Source organism: Mirounga leonina, unplaced genomic scaffold, assembly GCF_011800145.1.
Source record: "Mirounga leonina isolate KUSES-001 unplaced genomic scaffold, KU_Mleo_1.0 Mir_114, whole genome shotgun sequence".
Taxonomy (NCBI): domain Eukaryota; kingdom Metazoa; phylum Chordata; class Mammalia; order Carnivora; family Phocidae; genus Mirounga; species Mirounga leonina.
The window spans coordinates 20,157,706-20,174,513 of NW_023270265.1; the positions used below are offsets into that span (position 1 = coordinate 20,157,706).

At 43.9% G+C, this 16,808-nt stretch overlaps 1 protein-coding gene across 2 annotated transcripts in view; it reads right to left on the reverse strand.

Moving 5' to 3' along the window:
* IDE (insulin degrading enzyme) overlaps positions 1-13,694 on the reverse strand; it is a 107,001-nt gene extending 93,307 nt beyond the window's left edge. For both annotated transcript variants that reach the window (XM_035025119.1, XM_035025111.1), the window contains exon 1: positions 13,543-13,694. In XM_035025119.1, coding sequence (XP_034881010.1) covers positions 13,543-13,640 — 98 coding nt within the window. In that variant the 5' untranslated portion in view covers positions 13,641-13,694. The remainder of the gene's footprint in view (positions 1-13,542) is intronic.
* Positions 13,695-16,808: the final 3,114 nt, after the last annotated feature.

The window sequence follows — 16,808 nt, forward strand, 5'->3', positions numbered from 1 at the left end:
GAGGCCAGGGATGCTGCTAAGCCATGCTGCAATGCACAGGACAGTCTCCACAACTAAGAATTATCCAGCCCAAAGTGTCAACAGGGTCAAGGGTGGAAGACACTATTTTATAGTTCGGACTTCATTATCCAAAAATAATGGATGTGGGGCACCTGGGTGGCTCAGTCAGTTAAGCGTCTGCCTTCTGCTCAGGTCATGATCCTAGGGTCCTGGGATCGAGCCCTGCATTGGGCTCCCTGCTCTCCGGGGAGCCTGCTTCTCCCTCTCCCTCTGCTGGTGCTCTCTCTCTCTCTGTCAAATAAATAAATAAAATCTTTAAAAAAAAAAAAAATGGATGAGAACCACTGCAACCAATTCAATCCACTTAAAATAAGATGGCCTCATCAAAACAAAGAAAGCTGGGGGGCCTGGCTGCCTCAGTCGGTTAAGCATCCAACTCTTGATTCTGGCTCAGGTCATGATCTCAGGGTCCTGGGATCAAGCCCGCCTCAGGCTCTGTGCTCAGCCAGGAGTCTGCTTGAGGATTCTCTCACCCTCTCCCTCTGTCCCCGTCCCCGCTGCTCATACTCACATGTGCTCTCTCCCTCTCAAATAAAATCTTTAAAACAACAACACAAAGTGAGAAGGTATTGACATTTTAGCACAAGGAAAGAAAAGGAACCACACACCAGAAGCCCATGTTGCTCAGAAATCAAAACTTATTAGCACTCACAGGGATTTTGAAGCTACTTAGTTTGATGTCTAGTAAAAAGAGGCCCATGCAAAGTGACCCATTCAAGATAACAAAGCCAATCTGTGCCAAAGAGGGCTTTACCTCAGACCTTCTGACCACTAGACAAAGTGACTTCTCCACTACATCACACTGGTTCCCGAGAGAACAGAATTATAGAGCAAATAAGACATTCTGTCACCAATGGCAGTCTGGAGTACAAACTCAGAACCAGGAGTCAAGCTCCCTGATCTCTTCCCAGGACAGATTCTGAGCTCAAGAATGTTACCCTGCAGTGCCTGGATGGCTCAGTTGGTTAAACATCCAACTCTGGATATTCCTTCTTGCTTTGTGGAAAATTAGCTGACCACTGAGTTGAGGGTCCATTTCTGGATTTTCTATTCTGTTCCATTGATCTATGTGTCTGTTTTTGTGCCAGCACCATACTGTCTTGATGATTACAGCTTTGTAATAGAGCTGGAAGTCCAGAATCATGATGCCTCTAGATTTGCTTTAGCCATTCAGGGTCTTTACAAATTTTAGGATAGTTCAATATTTGCAAATCAATCAACATGATATATCACATCAATAAAACAAAGAATAAAAACCATATGATCATCTCAATCAATGGATGCAGAAAAAGTACTAGACAAAAATCCAGCATCTGTTTGTGATAAACACTCTCAACAAAGTGGACTTAGCAGGAACATACCTCAACATAATAAAGGCCATATATGAAAAACCCACAGCTAACATCATATACAATGGTGAAAAACTGAGAGTTTTTCCTCTAAGATCAGGAACAAGACTAGAATGTCCACCCTTTTTTTTTTAAGATTTTATTATTTATTTATTTGACAGAGAGAGACACAGTGAGAGGGAACACAAGCAGGAGGAGTGGGAAAGGGAGAAGCAGGCTCCCTGCGGAGCAGGAAGCCCAATGCAGGGCTTGATCCCAGGAGCCTGGGATCATGACCTGAGCCTAAGGCTTAACAACTGAGCCACCCAGGCGCCCCTAGAATGTCCACTCTTGCCTCTTTTATTCAAATAGTACTGGAAGTCCTAGCCACAGCAACACTAATAATGAAATAACAGAAAGAGAAGCAGTCCATAAATTTAACGTAAACCCCATGAAAATATCAATAGTATTTTTCACAGAACCAGAACAAATAATACTAAAATTTGTATGGAACCACAAAAGATCCAAAACAGCCAAAGCAATCTTGAGAAAGAAAAACAAAGCTGGAGGTATCACAATTCCAGATCTCAAGATATACTACAAAGTTGTAGTAATCAAAACAGTACGGTACTGGCAAAAAACAGACACACAGATCAACGGAGCAGAACAGAGAGCCCAGAAACAAACCCATGCTTATTTATAATGGTCAATTAATCTACGACAAAGGAGGCAAGAATATACAATGGGGAAAAGACAGTCTCTTCAACAAATGGTGTTGGGAAAACTGGACAGCTACATGCAAAAGAATCTTTCTTACACCATACACAAAAATAAACTCATAATGAGTTAAAAACCTACTTGTGTGACCTGAAACCATAAAACTCCTAGGAGAAAAAACTCAGAGGAGAGCATGAGCCAGGGGACAGAGGGAGAGGGAGAAGCAGGCTCCCCACTGAGCAGGGAGCCCGATGCGGGGCTCAATCCCAGGACCCTGGGATCATGACCTGAGCTGAAGGCAGCCACTCAACTGACTGAGCCACCCAGGTGCCCCAATACCAACATTTTTTTCAAAGTCACTCTATAGGGCTCAATGAAACTTGGCGTCTATTCCTTCCCCTTTATTTGCAGGTTACCAATGAAATGGTCTTTGGTCTTTTCCCAAGGCCCCAGTCTGCTTAAAACCTCTCTGGCTGGGGCACCTAGGTGGCTCAGTTAGTTGGGCATCTGCCTTTGGCTAGGGTCATGATCTCCAGGTTCTGGAATCGAGTCCCGAGATGGGCTCCCTGCCCAGTGGGGAGTCTGCTTCTCCCTCTCCCTCCCATCCCTCTCCTGCTCTCTTTCACTATCTCTCTCTTTTAAGATTTTACTTATTTATGAGAGAGAGAGCAGGGGGAGAGGCAGGCAGAGGGAGAAGCAGGCTCCCTGCTGAGCAAGGAGCCCGATGCAGGACTCGATCCCAGGACCCTGGATCATGACCTGAGCCGAAGGCAGATGCTTAACTGACTGAGCCACCCAGGTGTCCATAAATAAATAAAATCTTCAAAAACAACAAACCAAACCTCTTTGGCTGGCACTTCTAACCATTCTGCATCTGATTATCATCTTCTGCCTCTCTAACCCCCAACCTCTCCAACTCTGTTTCCTCATCCCTAAATGTCAGCATTCCTCAGGGTGTAACTTGGGCCCTCTATCTCTACACAAGTATTTCCCATATACCCATCCATCTCAGTGTCTTCAACCATCACTTCTATACACAACTATTTGATGTAGGAAATCTGCTCAGACCTTCTTATCAAGGTCCACCCATATTTCCAATGCTTCAAACCTCCCATTCACTATTCAGCAACAGCTCCAGACTCAATATCACCAACTCACCATATACCATGCTGATCCCTTCCAAAACCTCCTTGTTCTGACTTCCCCATCTCTACTACAGATGCCGAGCTACCTCTAAGGTAGTAAATAATATAATGACCAACCTCTGAGGTTCTTGAGTGAGCCCATCTGGATTCACTTCTGGCTAAACCACTCACTAGTATATCCTTGAGCAAGTTAACCTCTTTGAGCCTCAATCTCCTTATCTGAAAAAAAGAAAAGAACCACAGTCTCTCTCTCACAGAACTATTGTGGCCGTTAAACAACACATGGGAAGCTCAAAATACAAGGCAAAACACATAATAGGCATTCAATAAATATGAGCTACTAAATCTTTTATGGTTCACTTTAACAGCAACGTCAAGAGCCTCACAGCTGAGTCTACTTAGCCTTCACTGCAGCTTAGTCTTGTTCTAGGTTCCTCAAACAGTGGAAATTTTATTTATTTATTTTTTATTTTAAAGATTTTATTTATTTATTTGAGACAGAGAGAAGGAGAGAGAGAGAGCACATGAGAGGGGGGAGGGTCAGAGGGAGAAGCAGGCTCCCTGCCGAGCGGGGAGCCCGATGCGGGACTCGATCCAGGGACTCCAGGATCATGACCTGAGCTGAAAGCAGTCGCTTAACCAACTGAGCCACCCAGGTGCCCAACAGTGGAAATTTTAGACACTCCTGTTCAGGAATCATCAACCAGGTTGTGATCTTTAAACTGAACTCTTTCCTTAACTACAATCTGCAAGGTGGATCACCATTTTGGTTTTGGGTATTTAAGGACTGCTCAATCTCGTCCACTACCCCGAGGGACCCTGAGTCACCCATCTTCCTGATGGTTAAAGGCTAGCTATGAGACGGTTAACAGTGCCTACGAGACTGCCCCACCCCTGCACCTGACCAACCTGTTCTCTTGGCATGTCTTTAGAACACCAGCCCCCCACCAGCCAGGACCAACATCTCACCTAACTGGACTTCTTCCCACTGCCTGGAGGTGAATCTCCCCACAAGAGCCTTCCCTACCCTGGTGGCCCCCCTAGTCAAGGCTCATCTCAGCACTAATCTGAAAGTCACTCAGGACCAAGACCTTAGGCCTCTGGGATTCCTCCAGCTCCCCCCATACTCAATCAAAGCTGCTGAAATCTTCTTTCACACACACCCTCTGCAGACACTCTCCTTTCCTTATTATATGTACTTCTTCTTTAACTTTTGTCTCTGCCTGCATTTCAACTGTGCTTCCAAAAAACAGCAAGATTTATCAACAAAAAACAGTTTTCATATGTGACTGTACTGCTCAAAAGGCATCACAGACTCTCTACTTCCTACAGGATAAAATCTACTGTCCCTTGATTATATTGCGATTTTTCCTACTTCTGAGCTTTTGCTAACACTATTCCTTCTAAAATATCCTCTCTTCCCCTTCTGTTCATCCAAATTTTTTATTTCTTTCAAAGACGTTTGCTCAAACCCTATGCTCTCTGTGAAGCCCTCCCTGATCTCAATGGTAGAAGAGCATTCTGAGCAGAGGGAAAGCAGTGCAAATAATCTAAGACTGAGTCAAGTAAATAGACCAGTGTGACTAGAATGGGGTGAGAGTGATTATTTTGGAAACAAGATTAGAGAGGTGATGAGAGGCCAGCTCCCACGGGGCCTTCCTGGCTATTATAAGGATTTTGTTTTTACGAGCAAAATGGGGATCAACCGCAAGGTTTTAAGCATTCACTAGCGAAGATATAGGACTTGGATTTCAAAAAGATCATGCTACCTGTGGTGACAAGAACAAGCTATACAGAGAGAGGCAAGGGCAGAAGAAAGGAAACTGCTTAAGAGGCTATTACAGTATCTGGGTAAAAGAGTGTGATTAGAACCAGGGTGGTGGCAGGCAGAAGTGGTCTGAATCTGGATGTATATGCTGACTGATGAGGGATATGAAAACAAGAAAGGAGTTAAGGATGACTCCAAGTTTTTAGCCTAAACAAGTGGAAGAATAGAGATGTTATTCACTGAGATGAGGGAGAAAATCATGGGAGGAGCAGGTTTTGAACATGGTAAGTTTAAGATATATAGGTCATCCAAGGGAAATGGTGAGGAGGAAGTTTATTACCTAAATCTGAAATTCAGGGGAGGGATACATTTGGGAACTATTGGAACACAGATCAGGTGGGTTTCACAAAACATTAGTGATGATAATAGCTCTGTAATTGCTCTGCCTCATATGGCAGCCATGAGCCACATGTGACTTGAAATGCAGCTAAGGTGACTGAAAAACTGAATTGTTAATTTTCATTAATTTACATTTGAATAAGTACATGTGCCTCATGGCTACACAGTGGACAAAGCATATATAAATAATATTTAAAGCAATGTGATTGAATGAGAACCCTAATTGAGTGCAGGGAGAGAAGATGTCCAAACACTGGGTATTGGGGCATGCCAACAACATGGATTATTCATGATAGGAGGGAAAAAAAAAAGAAACAAGCCAAATCTCCATCAACAACAGAATAGAAAAATAACCAGTGGCATATTCACATAAGACTGCCATTCAGCAGTGAACGGATATATCTATGTGAATCTCAAAACAAGGTTAAATGAAAAAAAGGTAACTTAGAGGAGAAAATTTTCTACGAAGATCAAAAGCAGAAAAAACTAAAAAGTATACTGTTTAAGAATATATTCACTTCCGCTTTTTCTCCTTTTCGCCGCCATCCTGGTGTGTGTTCCTCACCATGTCCTCTCCCAAGACTTTCAGAATCAAGCAATTCCTGGCCAAGAAACAAAAGTAGAATCCTCCCATTCTCCAGTGGATTCTGATGAAAACTGGTAATAAAATCAGGTACAGAGTGCCTGAGTGGCTCAGTCGTTAAGTGTCTGCCTTTGGCTCAGGTCATGATCCCAGGGTCCTGGGATCGAGCCCCACATCGGGCTCCCTGCTCCATGAGAGGCCTGCTTCTCCCTCTCCCACTCCCCCCACTTGTGTTCCCTCTCTCGCTGTGTCTCTCTCTGTCAAATAAATAAATAAAATAAAATAAAAAAATCAGGTACAACTCCAAGAGGAACACTGGAGAAGAACCAAGCTGGGTCTATAAGGCATCACACATCATGATATGACACACCTAATTGGCACACATATTTAAGCTGCATGAAGATTATGTGTTCCTATCCTACCACTCTTGTAAACATCCCTCCTACCTGGCCAATAGACATGTTTTATCAGGGAAACAACTTTTCTGTTACTATGCCTCTACACCAGTAGGTTGGTTCAGTAATAAATGTGAGACCGAAAAAAAATATATATATATTCACTTGCTCAAGAAACAAGAAAAGTCTCAAACACACATACTAATAATACAGCATATGTTAGGGCGCCTGGGTGGCTCAGTCGTTAAAGTGTCTGCCTTCGGCTCAGGTCATGATCCCAGGGTCCTGGGATCAAGCCCCGCATCCGGCTCCCTGCTCCACGGGAAGCCTGCTTCTCCCTCTCCCACTCCCCCTGCTTGTGTTCCCTCTCTCGCTGTGTCTCTCTCTGTCAAATAAATAAATAAAATCTTAAAAAAAAAATATATATATAGTGTATGTTAACTAAATTGAATTTAAATTAAAAATTTAAAAATAAATAAACATACTTCTATCTTCATGACAGAAAAAAAAAGAATATATTCAGATTGATAAAGTATAAAGAAAATCAAGGGAATTATTATCCAAATACAGGATAACACCACCTCTCCAGAAGAGGGAGAAGGTTGCAACTGGAGAGGTAAACACAGAGAGCTTCAAAGTTACTGGAAATGTTCTATATCTGGGGCACCTGGCTGGCTCAGTTGGGTAAGTGTCTGAATCTTGACCCCAGCTCAGGTCTTAATCTCAGGCTTTTGAGTTCAAGCCCCCTACTTAAAAATAAAAAATAAAAAAAGGGAGATGTTCTATTTCCTAAACTGTTTATTTTTTATCCTATATACTCTGCCATGTATGATATTAAGAGTAAAAAAAATATGAAGTAGTATATGGTTAAATGTCAATGGATGTTTCAAAATCTCGAATAAATCTTTAAGCTTAGAAAAAGGAAACACAACTGTGTGACCTAAATAAGGTCTAAAAAAGAATGACAGATTTAGTCATAGAAAAGAAAAGACAGAGGGCATTTGAGAGTTGGGAAGGAACAGCTCGTGTACATGAGACAGGAAATTGGTGGATCTGACTAGCGAAGAGGAAAGTTAGGTTGAAAAGTTAGGCTAGGGCCAGCTTATGAGATGCTTAAATGCTGGGTCAAGAAATTTGGACTTGATCTTTATTTTTTCTTAAAGATTTTATTTATTTGAGAGAGAGAATGAGATACAGCATGAGAGAGGGGAGGGTCAGAGGGAGAAGCAGACTCCTCGCTGAGCAAGGAGCCCGATGCGGGACTCGATCTTGGAACTCCAGGATCATGACCTGAGCCAAAGGCAGTCGCTTAACCAACTGAGCCAGCCAGGTGCCCAGGATCTGATCTTTAAATAGTGCAGAACCATTGGTGGTTTCTAAGCAAGACAATGAATGGCATGGGGAAAGTGGTATATTAGAATTAATCGGATGATAAAGATCAAGTAGTAGGGAGACAGGAGTCTGGAAAAATCAGTTACGGAGATATACGTACCACTATGTTTACTGCAGCATTGTTTCCAATAGCCAAGATATGGAAGCAACCCAAATGTCCATCCACAGATGAATGGATAAAGAAGATACACACACGTATATACATACAATGGACTATTACTCAGCCATAAAAAAGAATGAAATCTTGCCATAAGCAATAATAGATGGATTTAGAGAGTATAATGCTAAGTGAAATAAGTCAGAGAAAGACAAATAGCATATGATTTCACTCACATGTGGAATTTAAGAAAAACGAAGAAAAAGACCCTTAGGGGCGCCTGGGTGGTTTAGATGGTTAAGCATCTGCCTTCGGCTCAGGTCATGATCCAAGGGTCCTGAGATCGAGCCCCACATCGGGCTCCTGGCTTAGTGGGGAGCCTGCTTCTCCTTCTCCCTCTTCCTCTGCCTCTCGCCCTGCTCATGCTCTCTCTCTGTATCTCAAATGAATAAAATCTTGAAAAAAAAAAACAAACAAAAAAACAAAATCATTGTCTTAAATATAGAGAACTGGTGGTTGCCCGAGGGGAAGAGGGAGGAGAATGGGTGAAATAGGTGAAAGGGATTAAGAGTACATTTATTAACGATGGGGCGCCTGGGTTGGTTGGTTAAGCGACTGCCTTCGGCTCAGGTCATGATCCTGGAGTCCCGGGATCGAGTCCCACATCGGGCTCCCTGCTCAGCAGGGAGTCTGCTTCTCCCTCTGACCCTCCTCCCTCTCATGCTCTCTGTCTCTCATTCTCTCTGTCTCAAATAAATAAATAAAATTAAAAAAAAAAAAATCATTGATTTAAAAATAAAAGCAAAATGAAGAGTACATTTATTAACGATGAGCACTGAGTAATGTATAGAATTGTTAAATCACTATATCGTACACTTGAAACTAATATAACATTATATGTTAATTATACTGGAGTTAAAATATATATACAGAACTTGTAGGTGTGAGATGTCAGGGAAGATAATCATAGCCTAAACTAGGAGGATAATGGAAGATTAAGTTTTACTCCAAGAAACTTTAGGATGAAAGACTCAAGAGTTTGGTCTTCAGAACAGACAGTGAGAGAAAAAGAGATGCAAAGATTACTCCAATTCTGAAGCTAAACCGAGAAAATGATTAATACCAATATTTGCAAAACTAGGGAAGTCAACAGAAAAATGATTTTGAAAAGAGACCATTCATTAATTCATGCAATAAATATGTCAGGCAGAATGTGATACCTTCCCCTCAGAGAGCCAGCTTGTGGGTCCCACCTTTTTTTTTTTTAACAGTTACACTTTTTTTTTTAAGATTTTATTCATTTATTTGAGAGAGAGTGAGAGAGAGAGAGAGCACAAGGGGGGGAGGGTCAGAGGGAGAAGCAGACTCCCCACTGAGCAGGAAGCCAGATGTGGGGCTTGATCCCGGGACTCCAGGATCATGACCTGAGCTGAAAGCAACTGCTTAACCGACTGAGCCACCCAGGCACCCCCAGTTACACATTTTTAATAGGCAAAGAGAAACTATACAGTTCTTTGAGGGGAATAAAAGCTTTTATAGCTTTTAATGCTACAACAATTTCTAAGTCCCACTTTTAAAAGAAAGAGTACTATACGGCACCTGGGTGGCTCAGTTGGTTGGGCTACTGCCTTTGGCTCAGGTCATGATCCTGGAGTCCCAGGATCGAGTCCCACATTGGGCTCCCTGCTCCGCGGGGAGTCTGCTTCTCCCTCACCCTCCCCACCTCATGCTCTGTCTCTCTCATTCTCATTCTCTCTCAAATAAATAAATAAAATCGTAAAAAAAAAAAAAGGGGGGGAAGAGAGTACTATAATAAAAATATTGAGCTGCTTTTCAAAATAAATGGAAAGAGGCAACAATGCAAAAGTGGAGCTGTTTAGTAAAAGATCTTAAGGAGTGGAATTACTATTTGACTGAAAGCTTCTTGAGAACGAATTTATCACTGACTCTTTGCATCCCTCACAGTGCTGAGCACACTGCAGTGAGTGATCACTACAATACAGATATTCAAATGATGGCTAAAGGAAGAGAGAAGAGTGAGAGCGGACTCAAGAAAAAACAAGTAGGAATGCCCTACCCAAGCCTCTACCCAGCATACCTAGAGGATCTACCCCCTGTGAAAGTGTGTTAGCCCTGTCACCCTGGCTGAAGGTAGGCTGATTATCTGGGTACCTCTTTAGGAGATCTAAAATACCAATAGAAAAACAGAAAGGAAATCAATTCTTATGAAAATATATATTGAAATTCTGCTCCCCACACTAATCCCTGGTAAGATTATCTCCAACCCTAACCTTAAAGGCAGAAAGAATGTAATTTTTTACTGTGTAGGGTTTGGGCTAATGCTAATTAAAGATACTCAAGGGCGGGCGCCTGGGTGGCTCAGATGGTTGAGCGTCTGCCTTCAGCTCAGGTCATGATCCCAGGGTCCTGGAATCGAGTCCCCAATCGGGCTCTCTGCTCCTTGGGAGCCTGCTTCTCCCTCTGCCTCTCTCTCTCTCTGTCTCTCATGAATAAATAAATAAAAATCTTAAAAAAAAAAAGATACTCAAGGGCATCCTCTCCTTTTAGACCATTAAAAGATATTTTTCTGGTTAAAAGTAATTTAAAAGCTTGGGGGCACATGGCTGGCTCAGTCAGTAGTAGAGCATGTCTCTCTTGATCTCAGGGTCAGTAGTCAAGCCCTATGGTGGGTGTAGAGCTTGCTTACATACATACATACATATATATATACATACATAGTGCTTATACCATTAAAAAAAAAAGTAATTTAAAAGCCTAGATCTTAATAGTTAGTCCATTTGGCATACCACTGTTACCTACACCCATAGAACAGAGAAATGCAAAGTAGAGCTGCCTGCAAAGTGAGAGGCCGGATGCACAGGTGTTCCAAGTAGTTGCCAGGGACTGGGCTATTACTTCTAGGTTCCCCCAGCAGTTCAGATTAATTACACACAGCCCCAACTTATCCAATATGGCTAAAAAGAGGAAAATGACTCGGCTTTTTAAATGAATAAATCTTATACAAATGCTTTAAGACCATCTCTTTCTCAAAAAGTTAGAACAGGGATGAATGCCTCAACACTGGCAAAGGCAGTATTCCAGTTAAGAGCTCAGGCTCTGGCTCCAGACGGACACGGGTTAAATCCCAGCTCTCCCAGTAAATAGCCCTGTAACCATCTCTGTTACTATATCTCCCTACTTTGGGGCACCTGGGTGGCTCAGTCGGTTAAGCGTCTGCCTGAGGCTCAGGTCATGATCCCCGGGTCCTGGGATCAAGTCCCACATCAGGCTCCCTACTCAGTGGGAAGCCTGCTTTTCCTGCTGCAGCTCCCCCTGCTCACTCTTGCTCTCTCTGATAAATAAATAAAATCTAAAAAAAAAAAAAATACATCTCCCTACTTTGCACAGAATTACCTTCCTTAAGATTTGAATATGGGGTAGATTCAGATGGTAGCTTTCCTTCCTATAACTATACCCTGATCCCTTTGACTGAACCTGTATTTTCCTTAATAGCCTCAACCACTAATTTTTAATGTAGAGCTTTCTAGATGGTTAAACTCATTCATTATCTTTGAATCTCCTGAATTTCCTTATTCAAGAACAACCTTATCTTGAAGCTCTGGCAGTTCAACAACCCATGCCCTGAAAGTGAGGAGCAATGGGAGAAAAGCACAGAGAAAACTGGATTGTAGGTAGAACATACAAACCTCTTTGTTGTATAAAACTGGTGCTTTCTTTAAATCCCAAATTCTGGGACAGCTGGCTGGCTCAGCTGGTAGAGCATTTGACTCTTGATATCAAGGCTGTGAGTTTGAGCCCCACAATGGGTGTAGAGATTAATTAAAAATAAAATCTTTAACAAAAAGTAAATAAAAAATAAAATCCCAAATGCTGTACACTGGAGACAATATGGAGCTAAGCACAGCCTATTAGCAACAAATTAAGCACAAAAAAAATTTTGACCTGAAGGAGGCCCACAAAGGTACCCTGCCTATACTTACCACTCCCACTTCTTTATCTAAACTCAGGGATCTTTATCCATGTTGTAGTGGATTTTGCATAGAGTGGGAAAGAGGGAAAACAAGTTCCACAGATTTTTTCATTTGCACTTGGCCTTTTTAGCACCATTATTACTACCACCCTAGTTCACTCAGAAAAGACTAAGTCCCAACCAATTTCTCTGCTTCAGGTCTCTCCACTCCCTTATAACCTGTGCATAGCACCAAACTAATTTCCTAAATTACCAGTTTCATTAGAGCACTCCCCACCTCAAAAACTCTTAACAGCTCCCAATACTATGCACTGGAAAAGCCCAACTAACATTCAAAGCCCAGGCTAGCATTATCCTACTTTTATAATACACAATTGGTTTCCTCCTACTTCCCACACTGAAATTCTCTAAGGCTCCAACTAGACTAATCTGCTCACTGTCCGTCCCCGACCCCAAACCCGGCATGCCTAGGCTGGATTACGTAAACACCACTGCTCACCCTCCCACCCACTTTCTGCTTTTCCTTCAAAGGCCAGCCCAGACCCCCCTCCTCTATCCCTGCCCTAAATTGTGCTCCCAAAGCACGCACTGACCAGACTGCCCATCTTCTGACCCTAGTCAAACACATCCTTTTTAGCTGGCTATACTCTCTTGGCATCTTAATCCGCTCAAACGAAGTCAAAGTTCCTTGGAAGGCAGACCACATACTTACACAGAGGGTCTATCACAGTGCCCTGCTGCACTTTTTAGGTCCTAGATATTATTAAAACCAGAGGAGGGGTTCAAATGATACATCTAAGTAAGGCAAGACCATACTGCGCATCTTTTCCAATTCCTCTCTATTCACAGTAAAAGGCATTCAGCGTTCGCTACAAGGCTATGTATTTCTAGTATACACTGAGCGGCAAAGTGGAGTGAGCACGCCACCGGATGGCAAAAAAAAAAACCAAAAAAACCCGCGTCCCCATCCTGGTTTTTGCCACAAGCCCTGCGATTGGGAAATCACACAATATCTCTGGGCCTCGGTTATCTCAGGTGTAAAACAAGGGAGCTGCTTTGACGGATCCCAAGGTATCCTTCGGCTCCCGAATCCCCCCGGACAGGAAACCCAACACTCGTCTACTCACTCAGGCGCAGGCACGCAAACTTTTACGGTTCCCAACGCAGGCATTTCCATATAGTAGTGGAAACTCCGTCCCCATGGAAAAAAGCAGGGCTGAGAGGAGGGTGAGAAGCGGTCTCCCTAGACTCGGATTCCTTTACCCCATGACCAGGGGCAGTCGGACTGAGGTTCCCGGCCCCTCACGAGCAGACTCCCAGGAGAGTGGCACGGCAAGGCTCCCGGGAGCCGGCCGGGGTCACTCCGTCCGCGCCCGCGCCCCCCGCACTTGTGACACACGCCCCGTGACCCCGGGTCACAGTCCCCGTCCGCCCTCACCGGCCCGAGGGGCGCCCTCCTCTCCCGGCAAGGCCCCGCGCTCCCGCCCGGCTGGCTGCCCTTCCGGGCCCCGGGGCGGCCTCTGCGCGGGCGTCCGGGCCCCAGGCCGGCGGGACTTCCAGCTTCTTGTGGATGCTGGCTTTAAGTGCTGAATCACCACTTTGCAACCCGAGCTCCAACCCACCGTGACCCGCGGGCCCCGAGGGCCCAGGCGCTCCGCTCCGCTTACCCACAGAGGCGCTCCGGGGGCAGCAGGCGGGCGCCGAGGACGGAGCGGAAGGTGCTGGGCCGCGCGGAGTGCAGCAGCCACGCTAGCCGGTACCGCATACCCCAGCACAGCCGCCGGGAGCACCGCGGACGCTTCCTTCTTGCGCCGGGAGCCGGCCCTGCCCACTGCGCATGCTCAGTCCGCCGCGCCGCGCCGCCTCCCGGGAGCCTCTGAGTGGCCGGCGCTCCGGGTTTTGCCTGGAACCCGACAGGGTCGGGGAGGCGGGCGTCCCAGGCCCGAGCCAGCGAGCGGGACGGAGTCTGGCCGGGGAGCGGCGGGAGCCCAGCGACCAGGCTTTCCCAGGCTGGGGGTTACCGGCAGGGTCACACGGGGCGCACGTGGGAGGGCGGCGAGGTGTACCTGGCTAAGTGTATGTAGGGGACGGAGTCTCACGAATATTGTGAGAGCACAAGGGGCCATGTTTGCGGAGGCGCCCCCATTGGCTGTCGCTCTGGGCCGTGCAGGTGTTGGAACGAAGTCCGAGGATTAGGCGGCCTCCCGGCGAAAGATTCTGCGGGGGGCGCGCGGCCCGCGGGCTTCCTCTAGAGCGCGGTGGGCCCCGGGGGGAGTTAGATCAGGGGGGCCACGAGAGGGAGGCGAGGACCTGGGGGAAGTTAGCAGCCCCTCACGGAGCAAGGGGGAGACGGGACTGGCCACGGCGAAAAAAAGCTTCCGTGGACTTCCAAATCCAGAGTAGAAACTCCTACTCTCTACTACTGCCGTATTAAAACACCAGCACACACACATATATATAGTACTTCTATTGTCGGTTTACTTTAGTCACTATTTATAACTTTTTCCCCTGATGGCTTTATGGTGTTGTGCATCCAAGAACAACCTGATAGTTGTTAGGGATCTGACTTTCGATTACATTTCCATTTTACGGGGGTCTTTAGGACAAAGTGCAATTAGGGATAGTGACTCCCTAGCTTGAGTACCTTTAAGTCTCCGTCGTGGCGGGCCTAGGGCTGCAGTCATAATGCTTTGAATCCCATTATTGCTTCAAATTAAGAATTCAGGAGGAGGTTCCCTTAATCAAATGGATGATTCATTAAAGAGCTACAGGGATAAAAAAAAAAAAATACAGTTTCGGCTAAAGGCAACCGTTGGATGGATGGAAACTGAGGTACCAGAGACGAGGAAGCACTCCTAGTGCAATGTAGGGTAAAATTCCACAGTATTACATTCTAGCCTCAATCCACCTCTACTAGTGTCCTGTAGCTGCCCTAACAAATTATCACAAATTTAGTGGCTTAAAACAATAGAAATTTATTCTCTCACAGTCTGGAGGCCAGAAGTCCAAAATCAAGGTATTGTCAGCGCTTTACTCTCTACAGAGGCTCTTAGGGGAGAATCCGTTCTTTGCTACTTCCAGCTTCTTGTGGATGCTGGTTTCCTTGGCTTATGGCCACATCACTCCAATCTCTGCCTCCGTCTTCACATTGCTTTCTCCTCTGTGTGTCTTTCTTCTCTTTTGCAAGGACATTCGTCATTGGATTTAGGGCACAATCACATAATCCAGGATTATCTCATCTCATCCTTAACTTGATTGCATCTGCAAAGATACTTTTTCCAAATAATGTAACACAGCTTCCTGGGGTTCTGACATGGACACATATTTTGGGGACCACCACCAAATCGGTACCCCACCTTTCCAGCTTCTACCCCCACCCTCTACTAACTGCAATTCACACAGCTGTCACAGCAAATTAATGCTTATAACAATACTAACTTGTCAGATCTCTAGCAACTTTCAAGCCCAGCTGAAATAGTGTTGCCTTTACAAAACTTTCCCTCACTTCCATTCCTCACATACCTTATTGGAAGTAACCACTCTCTGATCTGAGCTACCAGAGTAGTTGGCCTCTCTCCAAAGGCACTTATTTGAATTTTAACCTTCCATGCTTGCAAGAAGCAGTAGATTAGGAATGATGTCTTAGACATTTTTGTATCTCACCTGGCAGCAAGCCCAGTGCTTAGTTAATTACCACTTATCAACTGCATGTTTGCTGAATCTGATTAAGCCTCTAGATGTAACTACCATTCATAGGAAATTCAGGATATAGGCATGCTGAATCACACCGTAAGGATACAACCAACAAAATTTAGAATGTTTGGAACACTACAGGAAAAGTGACCTGAATTGCATAATAAGAGAGGAAGGAGAAACCTATGCATTAAAGGGGACTTAGAATTGACAAGTTATGACAAGCTGTTCATAAACTTTTATATGAAAATGCAAAGAGCAGGAAGACCCAAGCCAGTCTGGAAGAAGAATCTGGAACAGTTATAGTACCAAGTATTAAAAGTTACTATTAAGCTATAGTAATTGAGATAATATGATAATTGCATGAGGGCAGACAATAAGCCATGGAAAACTATTTGGCAGTATCTATTAAAGCTGCATATATGCATATGCTATGACCTAGCAATTCAACTTCTAGCTATATAGCCAACAGAAATGTAAATATGCATCCACAAAAATACATATACTAGAATGTTCACAGCAGCACAATCAATAATAGTCCCAAACTGGAAACAATCCAAAGCCCATCAACAGTAAAATGCACAGGAAAAATAAATTGGGGAATATTCACACAATGGAATACTGTACAGCAATGAAAATGAACAAAAACTACACTTAAAAATATGGATGATTCTCACAAACATGATGAAAAAAGCCAGACCCAAAAGAGTATTTACTATATAAGTCCCATTTATATAAAGTTGAAAATCAGGCAAAACTAATCTGCAGCATAGTATTGAAAGTCAGATTAGTGGTTAGGGAGAATAAAGGGGGCTTCTGGGTTATGTTTTAAGTGGTTATATTGAGTTTTTGAAAATAAATTGAGCTGTACACTTATGATTTATTTACTTTTCTGTTTGGAGCACTTCAGTAACACCTTCAAAAGATAATATTTAAAAATGCAAAACAGGGGCATCTGGCTGGCGCAGTCGGTAGAGCACGTGACTCGGGATCTCAGGGGTTGCAAGTTCAAGCCCCACATTGGGCGTGGAGCCTACTTAAAATAAAATTTAAAAAATTTTAAAAATGGAAAACAAAAAATACATTAATCAAAATGATATGTTTGGTTTTTATTTGAATCTTAATTTGAGTAGACCTATTATGAAAAAGAAGCATTTATGAGATAATCAGAAAAGTAAGAATAGTGAGTAGATATTTGATGATATTAAATAATCATGTTACTTCTGATGGTGTGTTAATG